At 44.7% G+C, this 18649-nt stretch overlaps 2 protein-coding genes across 4 annotated transcripts in view; both read right to left on the bottom strand.

Annotated features, from left to right (window-relative positions):
- The window catches only part of TXNDC11 (thioredoxin domain containing 11), a 79823-nt gene extending 72443 nt beyond the window's left edge, over window positions 1-7380 (bottom strand). Inside the window, exons 1-2 of the mRNA XM_045047714.1 lie at window positions 7373-7380; window positions 5934-5939 (exon numbers count right to left, since the gene is read on the bottom strand). The gene's annotated coding sequence lies outside the window, so the exon portion shown is untranslated. The remainder of the gene's footprint in view (window positions 1-5933; window positions 5940-7372) is intronic.
- The window catches only part of ZC3H7A (zinc finger CCCH-type containing 7A), a 36378-nt gene that overhangs the window by 8671 nt on the left and 9058 nt on the right, over window positions 1-18649 (bottom strand). For all 3 annotated transcript variants that reach the window (XM_023246904.2, XM_006942322.5, XM_019820948.3), the window contains exons 2-18: window positions 17227-17328; window positions 16055-16094; window positions 13900-14097; window positions 12342-12500; window positions 12019-12099; window positions 11867-11905; window positions 11180-11213; window positions 10406-10689; window positions 7485-7689; window positions 6329-6393; window positions 5571-5757; window positions 4705-4866; window positions 2919-3115; window positions 2543-2643; window positions 1901-2082; window positions 933-1009; window positions 188-321 (exon numbers count right to left, since the gene is read on the bottom strand). In XM_023246904.2, coding sequence (XP_023102672.2) covers window positions 188-321; window positions 933-1009; window positions 1901-2082; window positions 2543-2643; window positions 2919-3115; window positions 4705-4866; window positions 5571-5757; window positions 6329-6393; window positions 7485-7689; window positions 10406-10689; window positions 11180-11213; window positions 11867-11905; window positions 12019-12099; window positions 12342-12500; window positions 13900-14097; window positions 16055-16094; window positions 17227-17294 — 2213 coding nt within the window. In that variant the 5' untranslated portion in view covers window positions 17295-17328. The remainder of the gene's footprint in view (window positions 1-187; window positions 322-932; window positions 1010-1900; window positions 2083-2542; window positions 2644-2918; window positions 3116-4704; window positions 4867-5570; window positions 5758-6328; window positions 6394-7484; window positions 7690-10405; window positions 10690-11179; window positions 11214-11866; window positions 11906-12018; window positions 12100-12341; window positions 12501-13899; window positions 14098-16054; window positions 16095-17226; window positions 17329-18649) is intronic.

Here is an 18649-nt window from a genome sequence, read left to right as displayed (position 1 = left end):
CTACTTTGCTCTGCTCTCTTCAAAGTCAATCGCTTTTTCTTATATGTATGATTTTATACCCAAGTAACAGAGAATCATGAAACAGGCAATGTTTACACACACACACACACACACACACACACACACACACACACACAAACGTGCGCACATGCACACACACACACACAAAGACAGACACACTACTTACGAGTGCCTTGCTTTTGCACTACAATATTTTCTGTTCTTGTCTGGTTCAATGACTTGACCATTTCTCAGACACTGAGCACACACAAATTTTATCTTCATATTAAGAGATCCAGGCATTAGCTGATTGCCAAGTACCTTAAACAATTAAAACCGAAGTTTTACTTTTAACAGAATACCAGTTTTCTGACAACAAAATTCTGAATTGCCACGTATTTCTTTTTTCATAATAGCATACAATTTCTGGTACTGTCTGGTTTGATGAGTTGACCATTATATACATTATCTGATAATGAAATCTCCAGTTCCCACCCAAATGCAAGAGAATATGATAGAAGCAGATTATCGATGCCACACCTCAATTTGTGAAAGCCAGCTCTGAAGGGAGACGACTAGAAATCGGGGGTGGAGGGGAGAAAGCACTTCTGGCAGCTGGGACGCAGAACCACAGTCTACCTCCCTTACTCCCGGGGTCCCCATGGTCCAAGCACCCAATTGTTTTGCCAATTAAACTGAGTAAGAAAACTGTATCCTGCAATCTTGGCAGGTATCATGGGCTGGCTGATTTTTTTTTTTTTTAATGATGATCACCTAAAATTTGGAATTCGTTTTCACATTAAACAATAACTCAAGTCACTGAACAGTAAGGAAGGAAGCTGACTGCAAGTGGAAACCACATCTGCCAAATGACCTCCATTAGGCCGCTCCAGAAAGGACACGAAACGCAGCAAGTCTATGAGAGAACATACCTGAGCCCCAGGTACGCTGGCTTCCAGATTTTGCCAGTATCGTTTAGATTCTTGAGCGATGGCATCGTGTGAGATACCTGTGAAACGTACAAGCCTTCCTTTAGGCTCACCCTCTACATATCAACAGTCCACCAGCCCGATCACAGCCTCAACTCCCCCGTCATCCCCTACGCAGCATAATCCGTCACCAAAGGTGAATGCTCGTCACGTCCCTCTTTTTTGCAACAGGATATTTACAAATACAGCTTTTGGTGCCTTCTAGGGAGTCTCTCGACCTCACAAAAGCATACTACATGCGTGAACTGGTTCCAGCAATTAAGTGCATGAGGCGATTCTGAAAATAAGCCACTCTAAAAATAACGGTTTATAGCCGAGGATAAAATGAACGGTGTTGCCGTATCGGGATGATGGAAAAACTTGTCTGATAGTGTTTTGTCAAACCCTGACGGTTCCTGAGGAAACGTTTTTTTTTTAAATTGTTTTTAGTCTTCATTCCGGTACAGTTAACATCCAGTGTTATATTAGTTTCAGGGGTACAACAACTCATTGAGCACTTCTATACATCCTGGAGCTTATTCCCACCATACATCCTGCCCACTCACTCCTTAACCCCCATCTCCTGTTTTACTACACCCCCCCCCCCGCCAGCCCCCCTCCCCTCTGGTAACTATGTTTGTTCTATGACTTAAGAGTCTCTTGCTTGGTTTGAGGAGACTTTTTTTTTTTTTTTTGCAATGTTTAGTTATCTTAGAGAGAAAGACATGGCAAGAGTGGGGGGGGCGGGGCAGAGAGAGGGGGAGACACCGAATCCGGAGCAGGCTCCAGGCTCTGAGCTGTCAGCACAGAGCCCGACCCGGCGCTCGAACCCCAGAACTGAAACCATGACCTGAGCCGAAGTCGGACACTTAACCGACTGAGCCGCCCAGGCGCCCGGTGAGGAGCCATTTCCTAATCATGCAGCGACCTACCGGTTTCATTTTGCAGTATCCAGACTTTCAGTTCTACAAGACTATGCGCATAAAAGCACTCATCTTCCCTTAAGCAGCCATACCGGACCTCATGGCGACATAAATCAAGCTGACACTGACCATGAAAAGAACGTATTTTGGAGTATTTTACCGTTGTCTCTCGCAAGATGTGGACAAGGCACCTAAGACAAAAACGGAGTGACACATTATTGTTCTACCCTAGCTTTTTCAAAGGAAAACAAATAAGTAAATATATATAACGTCAAGTTCTAGACTGAAAATACATGCTAAATCTTTACCAGAAAAAACAAGTCCCTTTACACAATTGTTGGATTAACCGGGGTTCGGGGGGGGGGGGAGGATAATTACACCATAAATTAAGCCATAAAATACTGAAATCCATGTCATGAGAAGCTACATGTCAATAATGCGTTTTTGTATTAAACATAAATTTCATAAACCACTTAAAAATTCCCAGCAAAATATACTAACAGACATTTTTAAATAGTCATCATCTTTCAAAACAGCAACAAGGAAAAGGCACAGGGGGTAAAATGCCTGGGCAAACACTACTCTGGTTTTATTTGGGTCTAAAGACAGAATCTATTGCGTCACTAGAAAAATTAGAAACTACCAACATACTTATTGTCTTCAAACTCATGCTTTGTAACCGGGTGAGAACAAGAAGTAGAATTATCTTTATTTCTTTTACTTATCATTCTAGGCTTATGATCAAAACATTTCTGGAACAGACAGAGAAGAAGAATTACCACAACAACATCACACAAATTAGAACTTTTGTACCATACTTATGCACATACTTATACATTACAAACTGATGCCAACTAATGTCTCACAGGAAGTTTTTGCGTTCCCTTGGATACTGGGAGGTGCGACTACTGACCGAGTGAACGCTCACCATGTAGCAGGACGTGTGCTAAGTGTTTTATATTTCTGGGCTTGCAAGTCAGGAACGATCACCAATTTTACGTCAGAAAATAAGGTTTGGAGATAGTACCTCACAGAGGAATATAAACTCTCCAAGATGCTCTTGGAGAAGTTTGAATACAGTGAGGTTGATCTTTCCATTGCCACCAAAGAAAGCCTCTCTGCTGAACGCCCCTTTCCGCTCCAGTGTCCAGATATCTATCTCTTCTTGGCAATAAGCAAATGTGCAGTGGCCTGAATATCTACATTCCTCCTCAGCAGCAACATCTAGAAAGACAGACCATCAAAAGACATTTAAAACACAGCCACTGGTTTGGGTTTTTTTGGTTTTTGATTTTTTTTTAGTGTTTTCTTTCTTTTTGAGAGACAGAGAAAAACAGCAAGTGCTCAAGCCGGGGAGGGGCAGAGAGAGAGGGAGACAGGGGATCCAAAGGAGGCTCTGTGCTGACAGTAGAGAGAACGATGCAGGGCTCAAACGCCCGAACCGTGAGATCATCACCTGAGCCCAAGGTGGACGCTTAACCGACTGACCCACCCAGATGCTCCTAGCCATTGTTTCTTCAAAGCCAATGATTATGAAACATTTTTAGGGCACCAGCTGAACCTCTATACCTCACGGATAGCTTCAAGCAATGATACACATTTTACTATGCAGGGATGGAACTCACTCTAGAACAATAGCACCACGGGTCTGGATTGTTTTTATTTTTGATGGGGAAAAGGCTCTCACATACTCCACCTAAGTTTAAAAAATCACTTAAGAGACATTCAAAGCACATTCAGATGAAGCAATCTGACAAAAATGAATACAGGGGTGCCTGGGTGGCTCAGTCAGTTAAGCATCTGACTTTGGCTTAGGTCATGATCTCATGGTTCGTGGGTTCGAGCCCCGCATCAGGCTCTGTGCGGACAGCTCATAGCCTGGAGCCTGCTTCAGATTCTGTGTCTCCCTCTCTTTCTGTTCCTCCCCTCCTTGTGCTCTGTCTCTGTCTCTCTCAAAACTAAATAAAGATTAAAATTAAAAAATAAAAATTGAATACATAAAGTTCTCTCAAAAGCAACTTAAAAGAACATTTTCAAAGCCTCAATTCAGTATTCTGATTCTGTTTAGACTCAGCCAGGGAACCTAAAGTGTAAGACGGTTTTCTGTTTAAAACCTGTTTAAAATCGGCCAAAGCCCGGTTTCCATAACCATCTATACACACAGGCACTGGGGTGCCTGGTTGGCTCAGTCGGTTAAGCCTCTGACTTCGGCTCAGGTCATGATCTCATGGTTCGTGAGTTCGGGCCCCACGTCGGGCTCTGTGCTGACAGCTCAGAGGCTGGAGCCTGCTTCAGATTCTGTGTCTCCCTCTCTCTCTGCCCCTCCCATGATCATGCTGTCTCTCTCTCAAAAATAAATAAACATTAAAAAGTCCACACACACACACACAGACACAAGCACTGAAAGAAGTTAAAAACAAAGGTAAAAATAATACAAAAGATACAAACGTCTCAATCCAAGGAACTTTTAATTCTACCTACACATTTTTAGGGGCACCTGAGTGGCTCAGTTGGTTAAGCATGTGACTTCAGCTCACGGCATGATCTCACAGTTTGTGAGTTCAAGCCCCACGTCAGGCTCTGTACTGACAGCTCAGAGCCTAGAGCCTGTTTCGGATTCTGTGTCTCCCTCTCTCTCTCTGCCCCTCCTCCACCCGCTCTCTGTCTCTCTCTCAAAAACAGACATTAAAAAAAAAAAAATTAACTCTACCTACACGTTTTTAATAACAGTAATACTGGGACCATTATAATAAATGGAATAAATCATTTATCACTTACGTCATGCATACCAATTAAGTGATTAGAGTACATACCTTTACATATATAATAAGGTCCTTCATAATTTGTTTTTGTTGGTCTTGGGCGTATTTTTTTCCATGATTTATCTTCAACATTCTTTATTCTACCAATTAAAATATCTTTCTTACATTTATGATCTATATTAGCATGGTAAGTGAAATCCATTAACTTAGGGCCTGAAAAAGATGTAAAAAAGGATTGCTCATAGGCACAACGAGCGACATTTAAGCACACGGATACTGATTATTAAATTCCCACAAAAACCCTATTTTTATAACCCCCAAATGTAAATAAGCCACCGAAGTAATTTGTGTCTTTTATATGCTGTTTGTCAGAGAACACGAAGTTTTATTCGACACCAGTGCCCTGAAAACATACTTATTTAACTATGAGGACAGGAATTCTGATGGCTTCTAAAGGGAAAAAACACCCTGAAATATACATAACTAAGAAAGAAAACGAATTTAGGCGTTGGTTTAGGATAAGTTGTGTTTATATCACCTGACTTGGGGGTAAAGGTATGAAACGAACCAGCAGAAAAGACTTTACCTTTATAAACACTGGTCTTAAAATGCTTTTTTTCTAGTTCTTGCTTTATTTGAAAACGATCACATTTTTGAATATATATATAGAAAAGTAAAGAATTTCATAAAAAATTTCACTAAGATTTCATCATCAGGTAAGGTATTCTAATCCATATGATTGTATAAATGAAATTATATCAAATAAGAACAGACTTATCCTATCCAGAACTCAAACAGGGACGGAAAAACCACAGTAGCTGGTGTTCTCCACGCGTATTTATGAGTCCGGAACTCTCAGACTATCGACTAGCTTACTATCTCAGACTATCGACTAAGCTCCCCTGTTTGGTCCTGACCTGATTTTACAAAACACATCTGACAAGCTTGTCTCAGTTCATGGGTTCCTTCAAGGGGGTGTCTTGGGGTCACGGATGAAGGTGGTTTAGTAACTGTGCTTCCAAAGAAGTTTCCAAAGTCATTTCTAGGGTGGCTTGAAATTCCCAGGAAACTCTCAGAAGCAAACAAGTTGCCTGGTCCATTCATCTGCAAGAAGGAAAAAAAAAAAAAAAAAAAAAAAAAACCAAAAAAAAAAAAAAAAACAGCCAACAGATATTGCACTCTCACTAAAGAAGGAAACAAATTTGTGACAAACAAGACATTTCTTCACGTACTGAAATCGGTACTAGTCTGCCGTTGCTGTGCTTCTATGGAAAAGCTGGTTCTTTCTGGGTTTTCCACTCTTTGGGTCTCTGGGCCCCTCCCCCACCTTCCTGGCTTCTCGCGAGTTGACAGAAGTAACAGGTCATCATCGTTCTGCTCCTACGGCACACACTCTTCCTATGCCCTGATCTCATCTTGCCTGCGTGGGTTCTGCGGTGCTAAAGCCTCTTGCGCCCCGTGCCACCGCGAGGACTGTGCCGTGACAGGCGCGGTCTTACGCACGCGGCGTTCGTCCCTGGCTGCTGCTCGAGGGTCCTGTCTCACCACCATTTCCCCCGGCACACGCGAGATGTAAGGGAGACCATCACGTCCATTCGGGTAATTCCGTTACTTAAGTAAAAGACCTACGTTCAATTTAAGCGACGTTATTTACAAAAGAGGAAGTGGCACTTACAAGTAAAAGGGAGGAATTACTGCCGCTAAGCGCTGTTCCCTCTCTAGAAGTTGAGGTGGGCACATCTAAAATAATAAAAACACTTCAACAGACCTCATTCTAATCATGTCACAACAACATCAGGGCTCAGTGGCTGACTACGCTTCCCCCGTGTTACTTTCCCTCCCGCTCCCGCTTCCAAGGAGCTTTCTTGCTCATCAAGGACACTCGCAGAGGGCAGTGGATGGTCTCCTTCCCTCTGGAAATTTCCAGGGGCATACATAACCCTCAGGCAAACTGTTTTCGGAGACACTGGCTGAAGGAGGGCCTGCCGAGTGGGGCTGTTAAAAAGACCAAGAAAATAACTCCTGTCCGAAATGGGAAAAACAGCCTCCTCAAACTACAAAGCAGGAATTCACCACAACATGAGGAAAATTAGTAAGGTGCAGTGACTTTCTTTTTCTCAGGCTGCCCCTCGATCACCTTCTCTCTGCCCTCTGCTTCCCACAAACTTTAGTTTTTTCAGGTGTCAGTCTTTAAATCAATCGTTCTGATTTTTCTCCCTTTAACCACCTAACAATACCTTGGGAAAATTGGAAGATTTTGATCAATGTTGTTGAAAGCAGATATTAAAGAATTACAGAGGCAGGGGCCAGACCAAAAACTCAGCAATCTCTTGCAAAACTAAGGCACCACGCACAGTTTGGGGCCCTCTGGGGATGAAGCCTAAAGCAGACAGATCTAACTCTATGGGTTTAATTCTGAATAATTCCGCCTTAAATTAGTCTTTTAACTATTTGCTTCGTTCAGAATTTTACAAAGATAGCCTGCCTTTAAGACCCGTGAGGATGGGGTACGCCTTTCTTGGAGAAAACATTAAAAGCCATTTTGTCCCCCAAAACAATAGACACCTGGCTTAGCAAACTATCCTGTTTAAAAACTCAAAACACCAAAATAAGTACCACATACATTCCTGTGTATTCCCGTGCTCCTTCATCTCCTGAATGGCACGGTTATGCCCAGGCGAATTAAAACTGCAGATTTAGTTTTCATTTTTACAGCTACAACGAAAGTAACTCAAGCACCAACTACCTAAAGTGAGTTACCTAATTGCCAAACAGACTGCCTTCTTTAGAAAACGAACTGCGGTTATTTACACAAACGGCTCGATTCTTACCTCGCTTGGAATCACTCATTGAAAATGAACTCAAAGAAGAGCAGAAATCTTCCAAGGATGAGGTCAAAGGTGGATACAGTTCTGAGAAGGAGGGCGGAGGGGCATACCTCGCACCAATGGGCAAGGTGCCCAACAGAGATGCCGAGAAAGGCATGCTAGGGGGGACACTGGCTGCGGGAAGGGCTCCTCGGACTAAAGCTGACGGCTACAAAAGAAAAAAGATTTTGTTAAACCCCAGGAAACTCGATTACAAGTGGGCCAACCTGCTTTGAACATCAGCGTACAGAAACAAATTATTGCACTGGGTAATTACGTAACAAAGCTGAAATCAGTATCAAGACTCAAGAGAAGAATCTAGGCTACGGGGGCGCCCTGGTGGCTCAGTCGGTTAAGCCTGTGACTTTGGCTCAGGTCATGATCTCGCAGTCTGTGGGTTCGAGCCCCACGTCGGACTCTGTGCTGCCAGCTCAGAGCCTGGAGCCTGCTTCAGATTCTGTCTCTCCCTCTCTCTCTGCCCCTCCCCTTGCGTGTGCTCTATCTCACTTTGTCTCTCAAAAATAAATAAATGTTAAAAACAAAACAAAACAAAAAGAAGAAGAATCTAAGCTATGGAGCTTCTTTCTCTCCAAGCCCACTTTCAAAAAAGGATCAAGGTCTCAGGAAACGAACCGTCTTGCACTGTTGGTGGGAATGCGAACTGTGCAGCCGCTCTGGTAAACAGTGAAGAGGTTCCTCAAAACTTAAAAATAGAACTACCCTACGACCCAGCAATTTGCACTACTAGAAATTTAGCCAAAGGCTACAAAAAAATGCTGATTCGAAGGGGCACATGTACCCCAATGTTTACAGCAGCGCTGTCAACAATAGCCAAATGATGGCAAGAGCCCAAGTGTCCCATCAACTGACAAACGGATAAAGAAGACATGGTTTACATACACAATGGAATACTACTCGGCAATGAGAAAGAATGAACTCCTGCCATTTGCAACAACATGGATGGAACTGGAGAGTCTTATGCTGAGTGAAATATGTCGGTCAGAGAAAGATATGATTTCATTCATATGTGTAATTTGAGAAATTTAACAGATGAACACAGGGGAAAGAAGGAAAAGTAAGATGAAAACAGAGAGGGAGGCAATCCATAAAAGACTTAAATACAGAGGACAGACTTCGGGTTGCTGGAGGGGAGGTGGGTGGGGGGATGGGGTAAACGGGTGATGGGCAACGAGGAGGGCACTTTAGGGGCACCATATGTAAGCGATGAATCACTGGGTTCTACTCCTGAAGGCAAGACTACACTGCATGTTAACTAACTTGAGAATAAAAAAATTAGGAGGAAAAAAGAAAAAGGCAAATGGACTAGAATAGACTTCAGAATCCCAAATAAATGCCCGTGAATACTCTGTGGGGGTCAGGGTGTGATGTCCATCCAATATTGTCTCAAACCCAATGTTACATTCACGTTTCATTTCCTTCCGATTCCTTACACGAGGCTCAGAAGAACTGGCTTTATTAAGGAGCAATAGTGTAGGGGCAGGGGGAAATGGAAGGTCCTCAAGAGAAGGGAGCCGGAGAAGGCAGAAACGCTGGACCATCTCTCTGGGGATGTGAATTTACGATCTCACAAGGACACACGGAATGCTGCCCCTCTCTTCCCCCATCACAGCGACAACTTACTGAGGGTTTCCCTGTGCCTTCTAAGTACTGATGCAAGTTCCACGCTATCTGTTGAATTCTTCAACTTTCCAAGATGCGTCCTACCTACTGTGATCGCCATTGTACAGACGAGGAAACTGACGTACTGAGAGGTGAGGTAAAGCCGTCCAAGACCACAGAGGTGGTAAGACTCAAACCCAAACAGGATCAGTTAACTGCCCACAGACATCGTCTATCTCAGCCACGCTGGAACCAGCCCTGAATTGCTCCCCATCCTCCTCATGACAGTGTTGCTGCTCGTGCTGCTAGTTTAATATACTCTGTGGCAGGGGTCAGTAAACTTGTCCTGTGAAGGACTAGATACTCAGTATTTTAGCCACGCGGTCTGTTTTAACTACTCAGCTGTGCTGCTTCAGTGCAAAAGCAGCCACACACAATGCAGAAGTGAATGGTCGTGGCTGTGTTCCAATAAAACTTTATTGATGACACCGAAATATGAATTTCATATAATTTCCACGTGTCACAAAATACTGGCCTGTTTTTCTCCCTTCCGGCCATTTAAAAACATAAAACCCATTCTTATTTTGCAGCATTTCAGATATGGCCGGACCTTGGCCATGTACGGTTACCCTGAGGCATTTATCCTTTAAGCCTTTAATCCAAAACAAACAAATTCTTTTTCTTTACATAAAAATAAAAATAAAGAAATTATTTTTCTTTAAATACCAAATGCCTATTCTTTTTCAGAATTTTAAGTTTACCCTTTCCATACTATGTGATTCCAACAGGTGTTGAGGAAAACTGGCTCATTACTAGACTGGCGTTTTGTTTTATTTAAAAAATATGGGGCGCCTGGGTGGCTCAGTCGGTTAAGCGTCCGACTTCAGCTCAGGTCACGATCTCGCAGTCCGTGAGTTCGAGCCCCGCGTCAGGCTCTGGGCTGATGGCTCGGAGCCTGGAGCCTTCCTCCGATTGTGTGTCTCCCTCTCTCTCTGCCCCTCCCCCGTTCATGCTCTGTCTCTCTCTGTCTCAAAAATAAATAAACGTTAAAAAAAAATTTTTTTAATAAAAAAATAAAAAAAAATAAAAAATAAAAAATAACCACACGGGCACGGTACCCCCAGAGAAGGACAAAAGTACCTTTTAAGCTAAGTTTAACCTACAGGAAATGCTGAAAATACCGAGGAGGTCGTATGGCAATTTTTTTTTTTTTTTTTACAAAATTAAGCCTGGCTTCAGAAGAGAGGAGTGACGCTGACATTTACCATAACAGTTTCACTGGCCTCAGGTGCCGAATCAAGAAGGTCATCTATTTCGTCGCCGAGGACCATATCTCCGTCATCCAGAAAAGGTTCCGGCATGGTGAAGGGGGCCTTTCCTCCGTTTGCCAACACCGCCGACGGCAGGGGGCTCTCGTCCACTTGCAGGGGCAGCATAGAGGGTAAGGGCATGATAGGAACTGAGGCCAGCTCACTTCCGACTTGGTGCGAGAAACTGGACGCAGGCCCAGAGACGACAGGAACTGATTCCTGCCTCGGAGTTAACAAATCTGTAACACGGATCGAAACGTACCCACTCATCTTCGGTGTACTCACTCACCGAAGCCTACCGTCAAGAGCCAATAAGAGAGAAACGGAAGAGCCAGGTGAGGGTACGAAAGCAATGATAAAAATAAATCGACGAGACAGCAGCGGAAGCAGGTCAGAGACAAGGGTAAAAATAATTCTCGAAGTCGTTGGTTTTACCCAGGGATAGACATAGCGGCTTGTGAAAACTCATCCTTGTGTCTCAAAATGCCCGGGCGCCTGCCGGGCAGAGCTACGAGACGCTGGTAAAGCCACCCGGGGCGCTCACTGACCGCTGACTGACACGCAGAATTACCAATCACTGCCAGCACGTCCAGAAGCGCTAAGGTGGTTTCCAGAATTATTCTTGCTTTCATACCAACGGCCGCACGGCAATCGTATTTGACAACGCTATCACATCTAGAGCGTCTAACGCCGCCACTTTCTAGACCAACATGACGCGAGAAAACGTACCTGGCTCGATATCTTCCACAGAACAGCTCAAAGCCTGGAAATGAAACCAAACAACCGATCATCGTGCGTACGGTCAGGATTCCGGACTATGAGCAGTCTGTAAATCTCACTCCGAGACAGCAATGCGAGTTCTCGCAGAAATTTTACTTCCTTCCAATGGAGATCCAAGAGATAAATGGAGTGGGCACACCTCGGGAACGCGTGGTTAAGCAGGGCGGGCCCAGCGGCGTGACCGCTGGGCCCTCGTGGACGGTGCTTCCCAAAGGCCGTTCAGGAGTGTTCAAGTTCTGGAGGGCCTCGTCTAGCCACCGCTCACTCCCCAACTCACAAAGGCATCCTAACAGCTCCACGAAGACTTACCTTTTAAAAACCAACCGCTTGGGACCCGTGTTCAACCCAATGGCTCCCAACATTAATATCTGGCCCCGGGCCAATTTTCTAATAAAACCTGACATCTATGAACGTCCTGTAAAATGCGCCATTGGACTTGAGGAAATGCTGGTTGAAAGATACTACTTGAATTGTTTCTTTTTATAGGACAGGAAGCTCTGGCCAATTATGTGTCTGAGAAACAAAAAGCTCTCAAAAATAGACACAAACCAAAAATATTAAAAGCAGAACTGCTAACGTGGCCATCTGCTCCTTTTTCCCAAAAAGTTACGCGTCTTACAGGAGCAATAACTTTACCTTGGTAGCCCCGTCCCCAGGAACGGATTTTAACGCGAGCTGAAAGAAAACAAAGATGCTAATTAAAAAAAAAAATTACGTGAAAAACAGAACTGTAACCAAGTTACAACCAAAGAAAACGAAAATACCCCGTGGGGAGAACTCCAGCTTACCTCAGCCCTAACATATGCTTTTCTTATTTTAAATCCCAATTTCTGAGCTAGTTCTTGAGTTAGTTTGATCACATGTTCATCCTGAAAAAAAAAAAATGAAAATATGACTAACGGAGGGTTATATTTACCAACTGTGGAGGCAAATCGCAAAACAGCTAGAACTCATATTCCGCGGAGACACTTGCTTGGTGGGCACGTAATCCCAAATAAAGCGGGTGGACAGCGCGGACTGGAAAATGGAACTCTTTAGACGCCCCTTCTCCACAAGGAAGCAACGAAATGGTTACCATGTCAACCAGTGAACTCAAATATAAATTCCGTACCTGAGGCACCGCCAAGGAGCACTTTGCTACGGAGTCATAAGCCTCTCTGTATCTTCCTAAGTCACTGAGAGCCTTAGATTTCCGGTACAGAGCTTTGCAGTTACTGGCATTTAAACTGAGCACTGTGTCACAGTCTTCTAAAACTTTATCGTGCAAACCCTGGGGTGTAAGAGCAAACAAGGTTAGCAACAATTCCTTGGGGCACACACGTCTTCCTGCTGATGCAAACAAATTAAGACCCCGGACTAATGCCCTCCTTTCAAACTCTGTTAGCGGTATTATTTTTCTTTGAAAAAAAATATTTTCATCATGAAACTCCCAAATGGAAAAAGTACAAATATCACGAACTCCCACGTAACCATCATCCAGACCAGACAAATGTTAACCTTTGGCCGTAAAGGCCCCAGGTCTCCAAGAAAGAAAGCTTTCCAGACACAGTTGATGCCCCAGGCGGCACTCTCCCTTCCTGTTTCCTCCACTAGCTACCCTTTGTTGGAGATCATTAAAATGTCGACTGGAAGTTAACTCCCAAACAGCTAGCTAGCCCGAGAAGAGTCCATTAGAAAAAACAAAACGAGCCATCGGTGAACCTTCACTCAGTAAGAGTCGGGTGACAACATGGGCACCTTGCTTAAATTCAGTTAAACGTTACTGAATGTCTACGGTGACAATTCAAAGTGCACCAAAATATTGCTTTTCTCAGCTCAGACATGTGAAAAGCTCGTGTTAAATCTCTTCAAGGTTAAACACCACGCTGCACTAACAGGGCTCCAAAGAGGACTAACGCACTCTTGACCAAGTGCGCTGTCGGGACAGGGACTTGACTGATGCATGGACCTGGGACCTGTGTCCTCCTGGGCTGATTTTTGTTATAAGTGGACACACACCAGAAACCAGACTCACGTGGCAACTCCAAGGACCAGTCACCAAGAAACAAATTTTATTTTTAAAATTCCTCAACATTTATCCAAAGCTGGCTTTTCAAAACTCCAGACCACTCTAAAAGCAGGCAGTTAGAGGCGCACCTGGGTGGCTCAGTTGGTTAAATGTGTGTCTTTGGCTCAGGTCATGAATGTCATGATTTGTCGGTTCGAGCCCCGCGTCGGGCTCTGCAATGACAGCTCAGAGCCTGGAGCCCACTTCAGATTCTGTGTCTCTCTCTCTCTCTCTGGCCCTCCCCTGCTCGTGTTCTATCTCTCTAGCTCTTAAAATAATAAATACATGTTTTAAAAAAATGTTTTAAAGCAGTAATACGATTCTCTTAAAAACTGAAATTAGAGGGGTACCTGGGTGGCTCAGTCGGTTAAGCATGCGACTCTTGATTTCGGCTCAGGTCATGATCTCATGGTTCGTGAGTTCGAGCCCTGAGTCAGCGCTGACAGTGCAGAGCTTGATTGGGATTCTCTCTCTCCCTCTCTCGCTCTCTGCCCCCTCCCCCGCACAAAATAATTTTTTTTTAATTGAAATTAGAAAACTGACTTACAATGTACTTTTGTTATCAAAAACATTTTTTCCCTCTAGATATCCTGCTCTGTTCTAAAAAAAAATCACCACTCACCATATTAGAATAGCAAGCAATACGATTTATATGCAGTTTTTCAATTATTTCTTTAGGGATGACAATTTCTTCCGACTTTGCATAACCAGCTATATTCAGAGCTTCTGTGTACTGGCTTATCGAGTTGTTCCAATCGTGTTCCCGATAAACATCATTTCCTTCATTAAAAAGATTTCTCACAAGAGCACGTAAATACACCTTCAAAAAAAAAGAAAAGAAAAAAGAAAGTGACCACTTGAAGCCCTTTACGAAACAGGACAGGGTATAGGGAAACTTCAATTTTTGTACTGGAGACTTCTGGTCTTAGACGTGATGCAGCAGTGAGTGCTGCTGTAAGAAACGGGGAACCCAGGCCACCTCGCTACCGTCTCAGCGAGGCCTTCACCTCGCGTGCTTTCTCAAGAGAAAATGCAATTTCCCATCAGGAGGAAAAGTGCGGCAAAAGCACCTCGTAAAAACCTGTTCACATCCCCAACTCTGTGCCTACAACAAATTCCTACGAGTGGAAACTCTAGGTCTGAAGGAAGGAGCATCTTGGGCCTTGGACCAGTATTTCTAAACTGCCTTCCGTAGCGGCGAGAACAGTGGACGCATCCAGCGGTCTGGTCCCCAGCTCACAGCAGCCCCACCAACGCCGGGCAGCGTGTGTGTGCCTGTGTGGGAAGACACAAAACCCCTACTAATTTCTAGGTGAAAACCGGTACCCTTTCTTATCCCTGTGCCTGATGACCAAGGATCTCTCACATTTTTATGGACCACTGTCTTTCCTCTCTGGTAAATGTCTGCTCAGGACTGGTCCGGGGAGAGGGGATGTTAAACCTTTTTCTCGCCGAGCAAGTACAGTATACAAGGTTCTTTTGGTACGTATAAAAGTTCTGGAGGTTCCTTCATGATTTCCTATCACTGTGCTAATGTTTCACAAGTCAAGATCAGACACGTATTACGAGATCAGGTAAATACTCAGGTTCTGGGTCTCATTTTTTGAAATTCGTGTCTAAGCTGACAGAATTAGTAAAGCAAACTGGACAGATCAACCTTTAACAAGGGCGTGGCTCGGGATATGCCACTTAACCTCTCGAGATCCCGGTTCCAGTTATAAAAGTCAGGAACGTAAAATGAACTGCACAATGAACGGATTGTTCCCAGTGCTTTCTAGCCATAATACTCTGTGATTCTACATCTGTTTGGAGAGAGAGAGGGCAGGGGCAAGGAAGAAGACAGAGAAGGAAACAGGGAAGAGGGAGGGGGAGAGGCGGAGAAAAAGAAGGAACATTGGCAAGCATCAAAACCCTCGGACACCAAAAGCCGCAGGTGACCTAACAGCCTGCACACACGAGGCCCGGTGAACTGGGCTTTCTCCGGGCTTCTAACTAGTTTCACCTCCGGCTGCTCTCTGCTAGGACCCAGGTATCCTTTGCTCCTATGAGAACCTCTTTTCTCCTAAATAAAAATAGAAGATACTGGGCTCTCTCCTTCACAACATATTCTGTCCAACTTGTCTTTGGTAAATGAGAGGGAGGCTAAAAGTAATTTTCGAAGGAGGCGCCTGGGTGGCTCAGTCGGGTAAGCGGGTAAGCGTCTGAGTCCCGATTTCGGCTCAGGTCATGCTCTCACAGCTGGTGAGATCGAGCCCCGAATCAGGCTCTGCGTGGACAGTGTGGAGCTTGCCCGGGATGCCCTCCCTCCCTCTCTGACCCTCCTTCATTCTGTCTCTCTCTTCTCTCGCAAAATAAATAAACATAAAGAAAACTTTACTTAAAAAAAAAGTAATTTTCACGGGGCTTGGAAGAAAACTTAGGCAAACTACACTCACGGAGGAAAGAAAATGGAGGACAACTGTCCCCATGTGCCAAAAGCAATGTTGTCCTTTATATGGAGGAGACTGACTAATTCTTTCTGTAGGTGCCCAGAGAGTAAATACTTTAGGCTTTGTGGGCCATATGGTCTCTGTCTCAACTACCATATGTCGTGAAAACGGCCACAGATCGTAAATACATCACCAAATAGGTGCGGCTGCATTCCAATAAAACTTTATTTACAGAAACAGACAACAGGCCACATTTGGCCCACAAAGCTGGAGTCTGCCAACCCCCACTATTCATTATGGTTCACAAGTTACTTGCACAGCTTTTAAGTAGATGTTCCCAATCATTACCGCATATTGTTCCTGTGTCCCTGGATATGACAGCGGTGACCTAAGAAAAAGAAACCAATGAATTTTAATTATCAGACTCTTATCAGGATTTCTTCATCCAGACGTCATCGTAAAGCTAAGGTTCTATCAGCTTGCTACGGGTTCAAAGCGCATTTTAAAGACCTACCTTCCTTTACGACTATCATTCACATATGCCATATTCACACACAACATGGTGCGGGGGTGGGGAGGGGGATCTGTAACTATTCCCTTATATTTTCTTAAGTATAACACTTTTTTCCCTAAACCTACTTCTACTAAAAGAAGACCTAATTCTTCAAATACCAAAAAACTTTTTCTACAGCACAGAACCACTAATACTTTTTGATTCAATTCGCTGCAGTACAGAGGAGAATGTCTCCTCCCAGGACAAACAGAGAGGGACTTCTGCCTGCTCGTGTCCGCCCAAGGCCTGGGCTGCCTTGTCACTGTCCTGCTTCATGGAGGCCGGTTAGAGACTGAGCTTCTTAAGAGAAAAGTCTGATTACAAAAGCCCTATGTGCGTGGTGATCTCATCACTTTTCAGTCATCAGAAGCGCTCTGATGGGATCAGGTTCTGATCCTTCTGGGTCTAATATTTTCCGAGACGCTACAGGATTTTAGCTCTAAAAATCAGGGACAGGAAGGTAGACTTCAGAACACATGGGAAGTCAAAAGTGCCCGAGCCAAAAATATTGCTACACAAAAATATCTAATTTCTAACCCGGATTAAGAGGACTTGTAAACAGGACTAGAGGTTTCTTAATCTAATATAAAAAAAGTACAGTCGACTCTTGAACAACACGGGTTTGAACTGCGCGGGTCCACTTACAACGTTATCTTTTTCAATAAACCTAGGACGGTACTGTAAATGCATTTCCTCTTCCTAACGAATTTCTTAACTTTTTCTTTTCTCCAGCTTACTTTATTTTAATACGGTAAATAATACGCATAACACACAAAACGTGTTCATTGACTGTTTACGCTATGGGCAAGGCATCCGGTCAACAGTCGTAGGCTGCTCGTAGCCCTGTTTGGGGAAGTCAAAAGTTACACGTGGATGTGCAACTGTGCAAGGGTCTGCGCCCCTGACCCCGCGGTGCACAAGGGCCAGTTGTATACGTGGCGTGAACACACGCGAGTCGGGCCCTTACTGGATAAACTGCAGTCCTTCCTTAATGTTCTGCTGCCTTTTTCTTCTCTCCTCGGACACACTGGACATGTTACCCCGCACATCCACTTTCTAAACGATCGACCTGGAAAGAAACGAGGCACAAAGTCACGTGAGGCGCAGAGCTCCGGACCCCAACTAAAACACCCACAGTCCGCGGTCTTGCCACGCTATCAGCTGTGGGCACGTCCCTCTCTGCTGACTTGACTCTGGGCTGCTGGACACCAGGAACCCTGGCTCATCCGCATGGTCCCCACTGCCCAGCACACGAAAGCATCTGGTTTTCACTCTCCCTTAAGGCTGCACAGCCATGCAGACCTTGCTCCCTCCTAAGTCATCTCCCCCCACCCCTTGGGCTACAGGTTTCGTTTCTTCCGCGTCTATATGCACGCACGCACGCACGCACGCACGCATGCGTATGCTGCACTGGAACAGTCCTGGCCTTGTTTCGCTTCTGGAAGCGCTCCAGAAGTGAAAAGGTTTCACATCCGCTCGCCTCCGAGGGAGTCTGACTTCCTGGTGAGCAGAGCTGAAACCTCACACACGTTTTGTTACACGAACTTCTGAAATAATCCTTGCTGATTCAACTGAGAGAATGAAAAATCTAAATGAAGTCATTCGGTTGGAATTCTCGAGAAGGTAAGGGTTCACCTTCCACATAACAGTGGCAAATGTCAACACAAAACAGTGCCGTTGGGATTTGCACCCCCCCCCACTGGCCCGCCCCCATCAATGTTTATTAAGCAATTCCCAGCAAGTTAAAGGAAAACCACAGGGAAGAGATCCATGATAAAACACCATCTCCCAGTGTCCTCAACCAGGGTTTGGCGACCTCAGCAGCTCGGGCCAGACAGTCCTTGACTCTAGGGGCCCGCGCGGTGCACGATACGCCCCTGGCCTCCACCCACGAGATGCCAGTAACGCCCCTTCCCCCAGTTGTGACAACCAAAAATTCCTCCAGGCTTTGTTGTGTGTCCCCTGGCAGGGACGGGGAGGGGGCACATCATCCCTCCAAGATGAGCACGGGGCTCTAAACCTAAGAGGACATCTTACCACACAAACCGTGTCTTTGAATGCGCATGACAGACGGGGAACTTGCACCCAAGTTTCAAGCTCAAATGTTCTAGTTTCATTATTGCTTGACGTTCATAGTTTTATTATAGAATCTACCTTTTTCAAAGTGTAGAGGTGGGGACAAGGGTTGAAAGGCCCCGAAGGCTGGTAACTGGTGATCATTTTTTTCCATCTTTTAAACACTGTAGTTCTACATGTTTCGATCTTCTAATCTCAAAGTTGTTGACTTTCCTGGGACACCTGGGTGACTCGGTTGAACGTCCAACTCTTGACTGCAGCTCAGGTCCTGATCTCACAGTTTGTGAGTTCAAGCCCCGTGTCGGGCTCTGCGC

Source organism: Felis catus, chromosome E3 (assembly GCF_018350175.1).
Source record: "Felis catus isolate Fca126 chromosome E3, F.catus_Fca126_mat1.0, whole genome shotgun sequence".
NCBI lineage: Eukaryota > Metazoa > Chordata > Mammalia > Carnivora > Felidae > Felis > Felis catus.
This window is presented reverse-complemented; position numbering and strand designations above follow the sequence as displayed.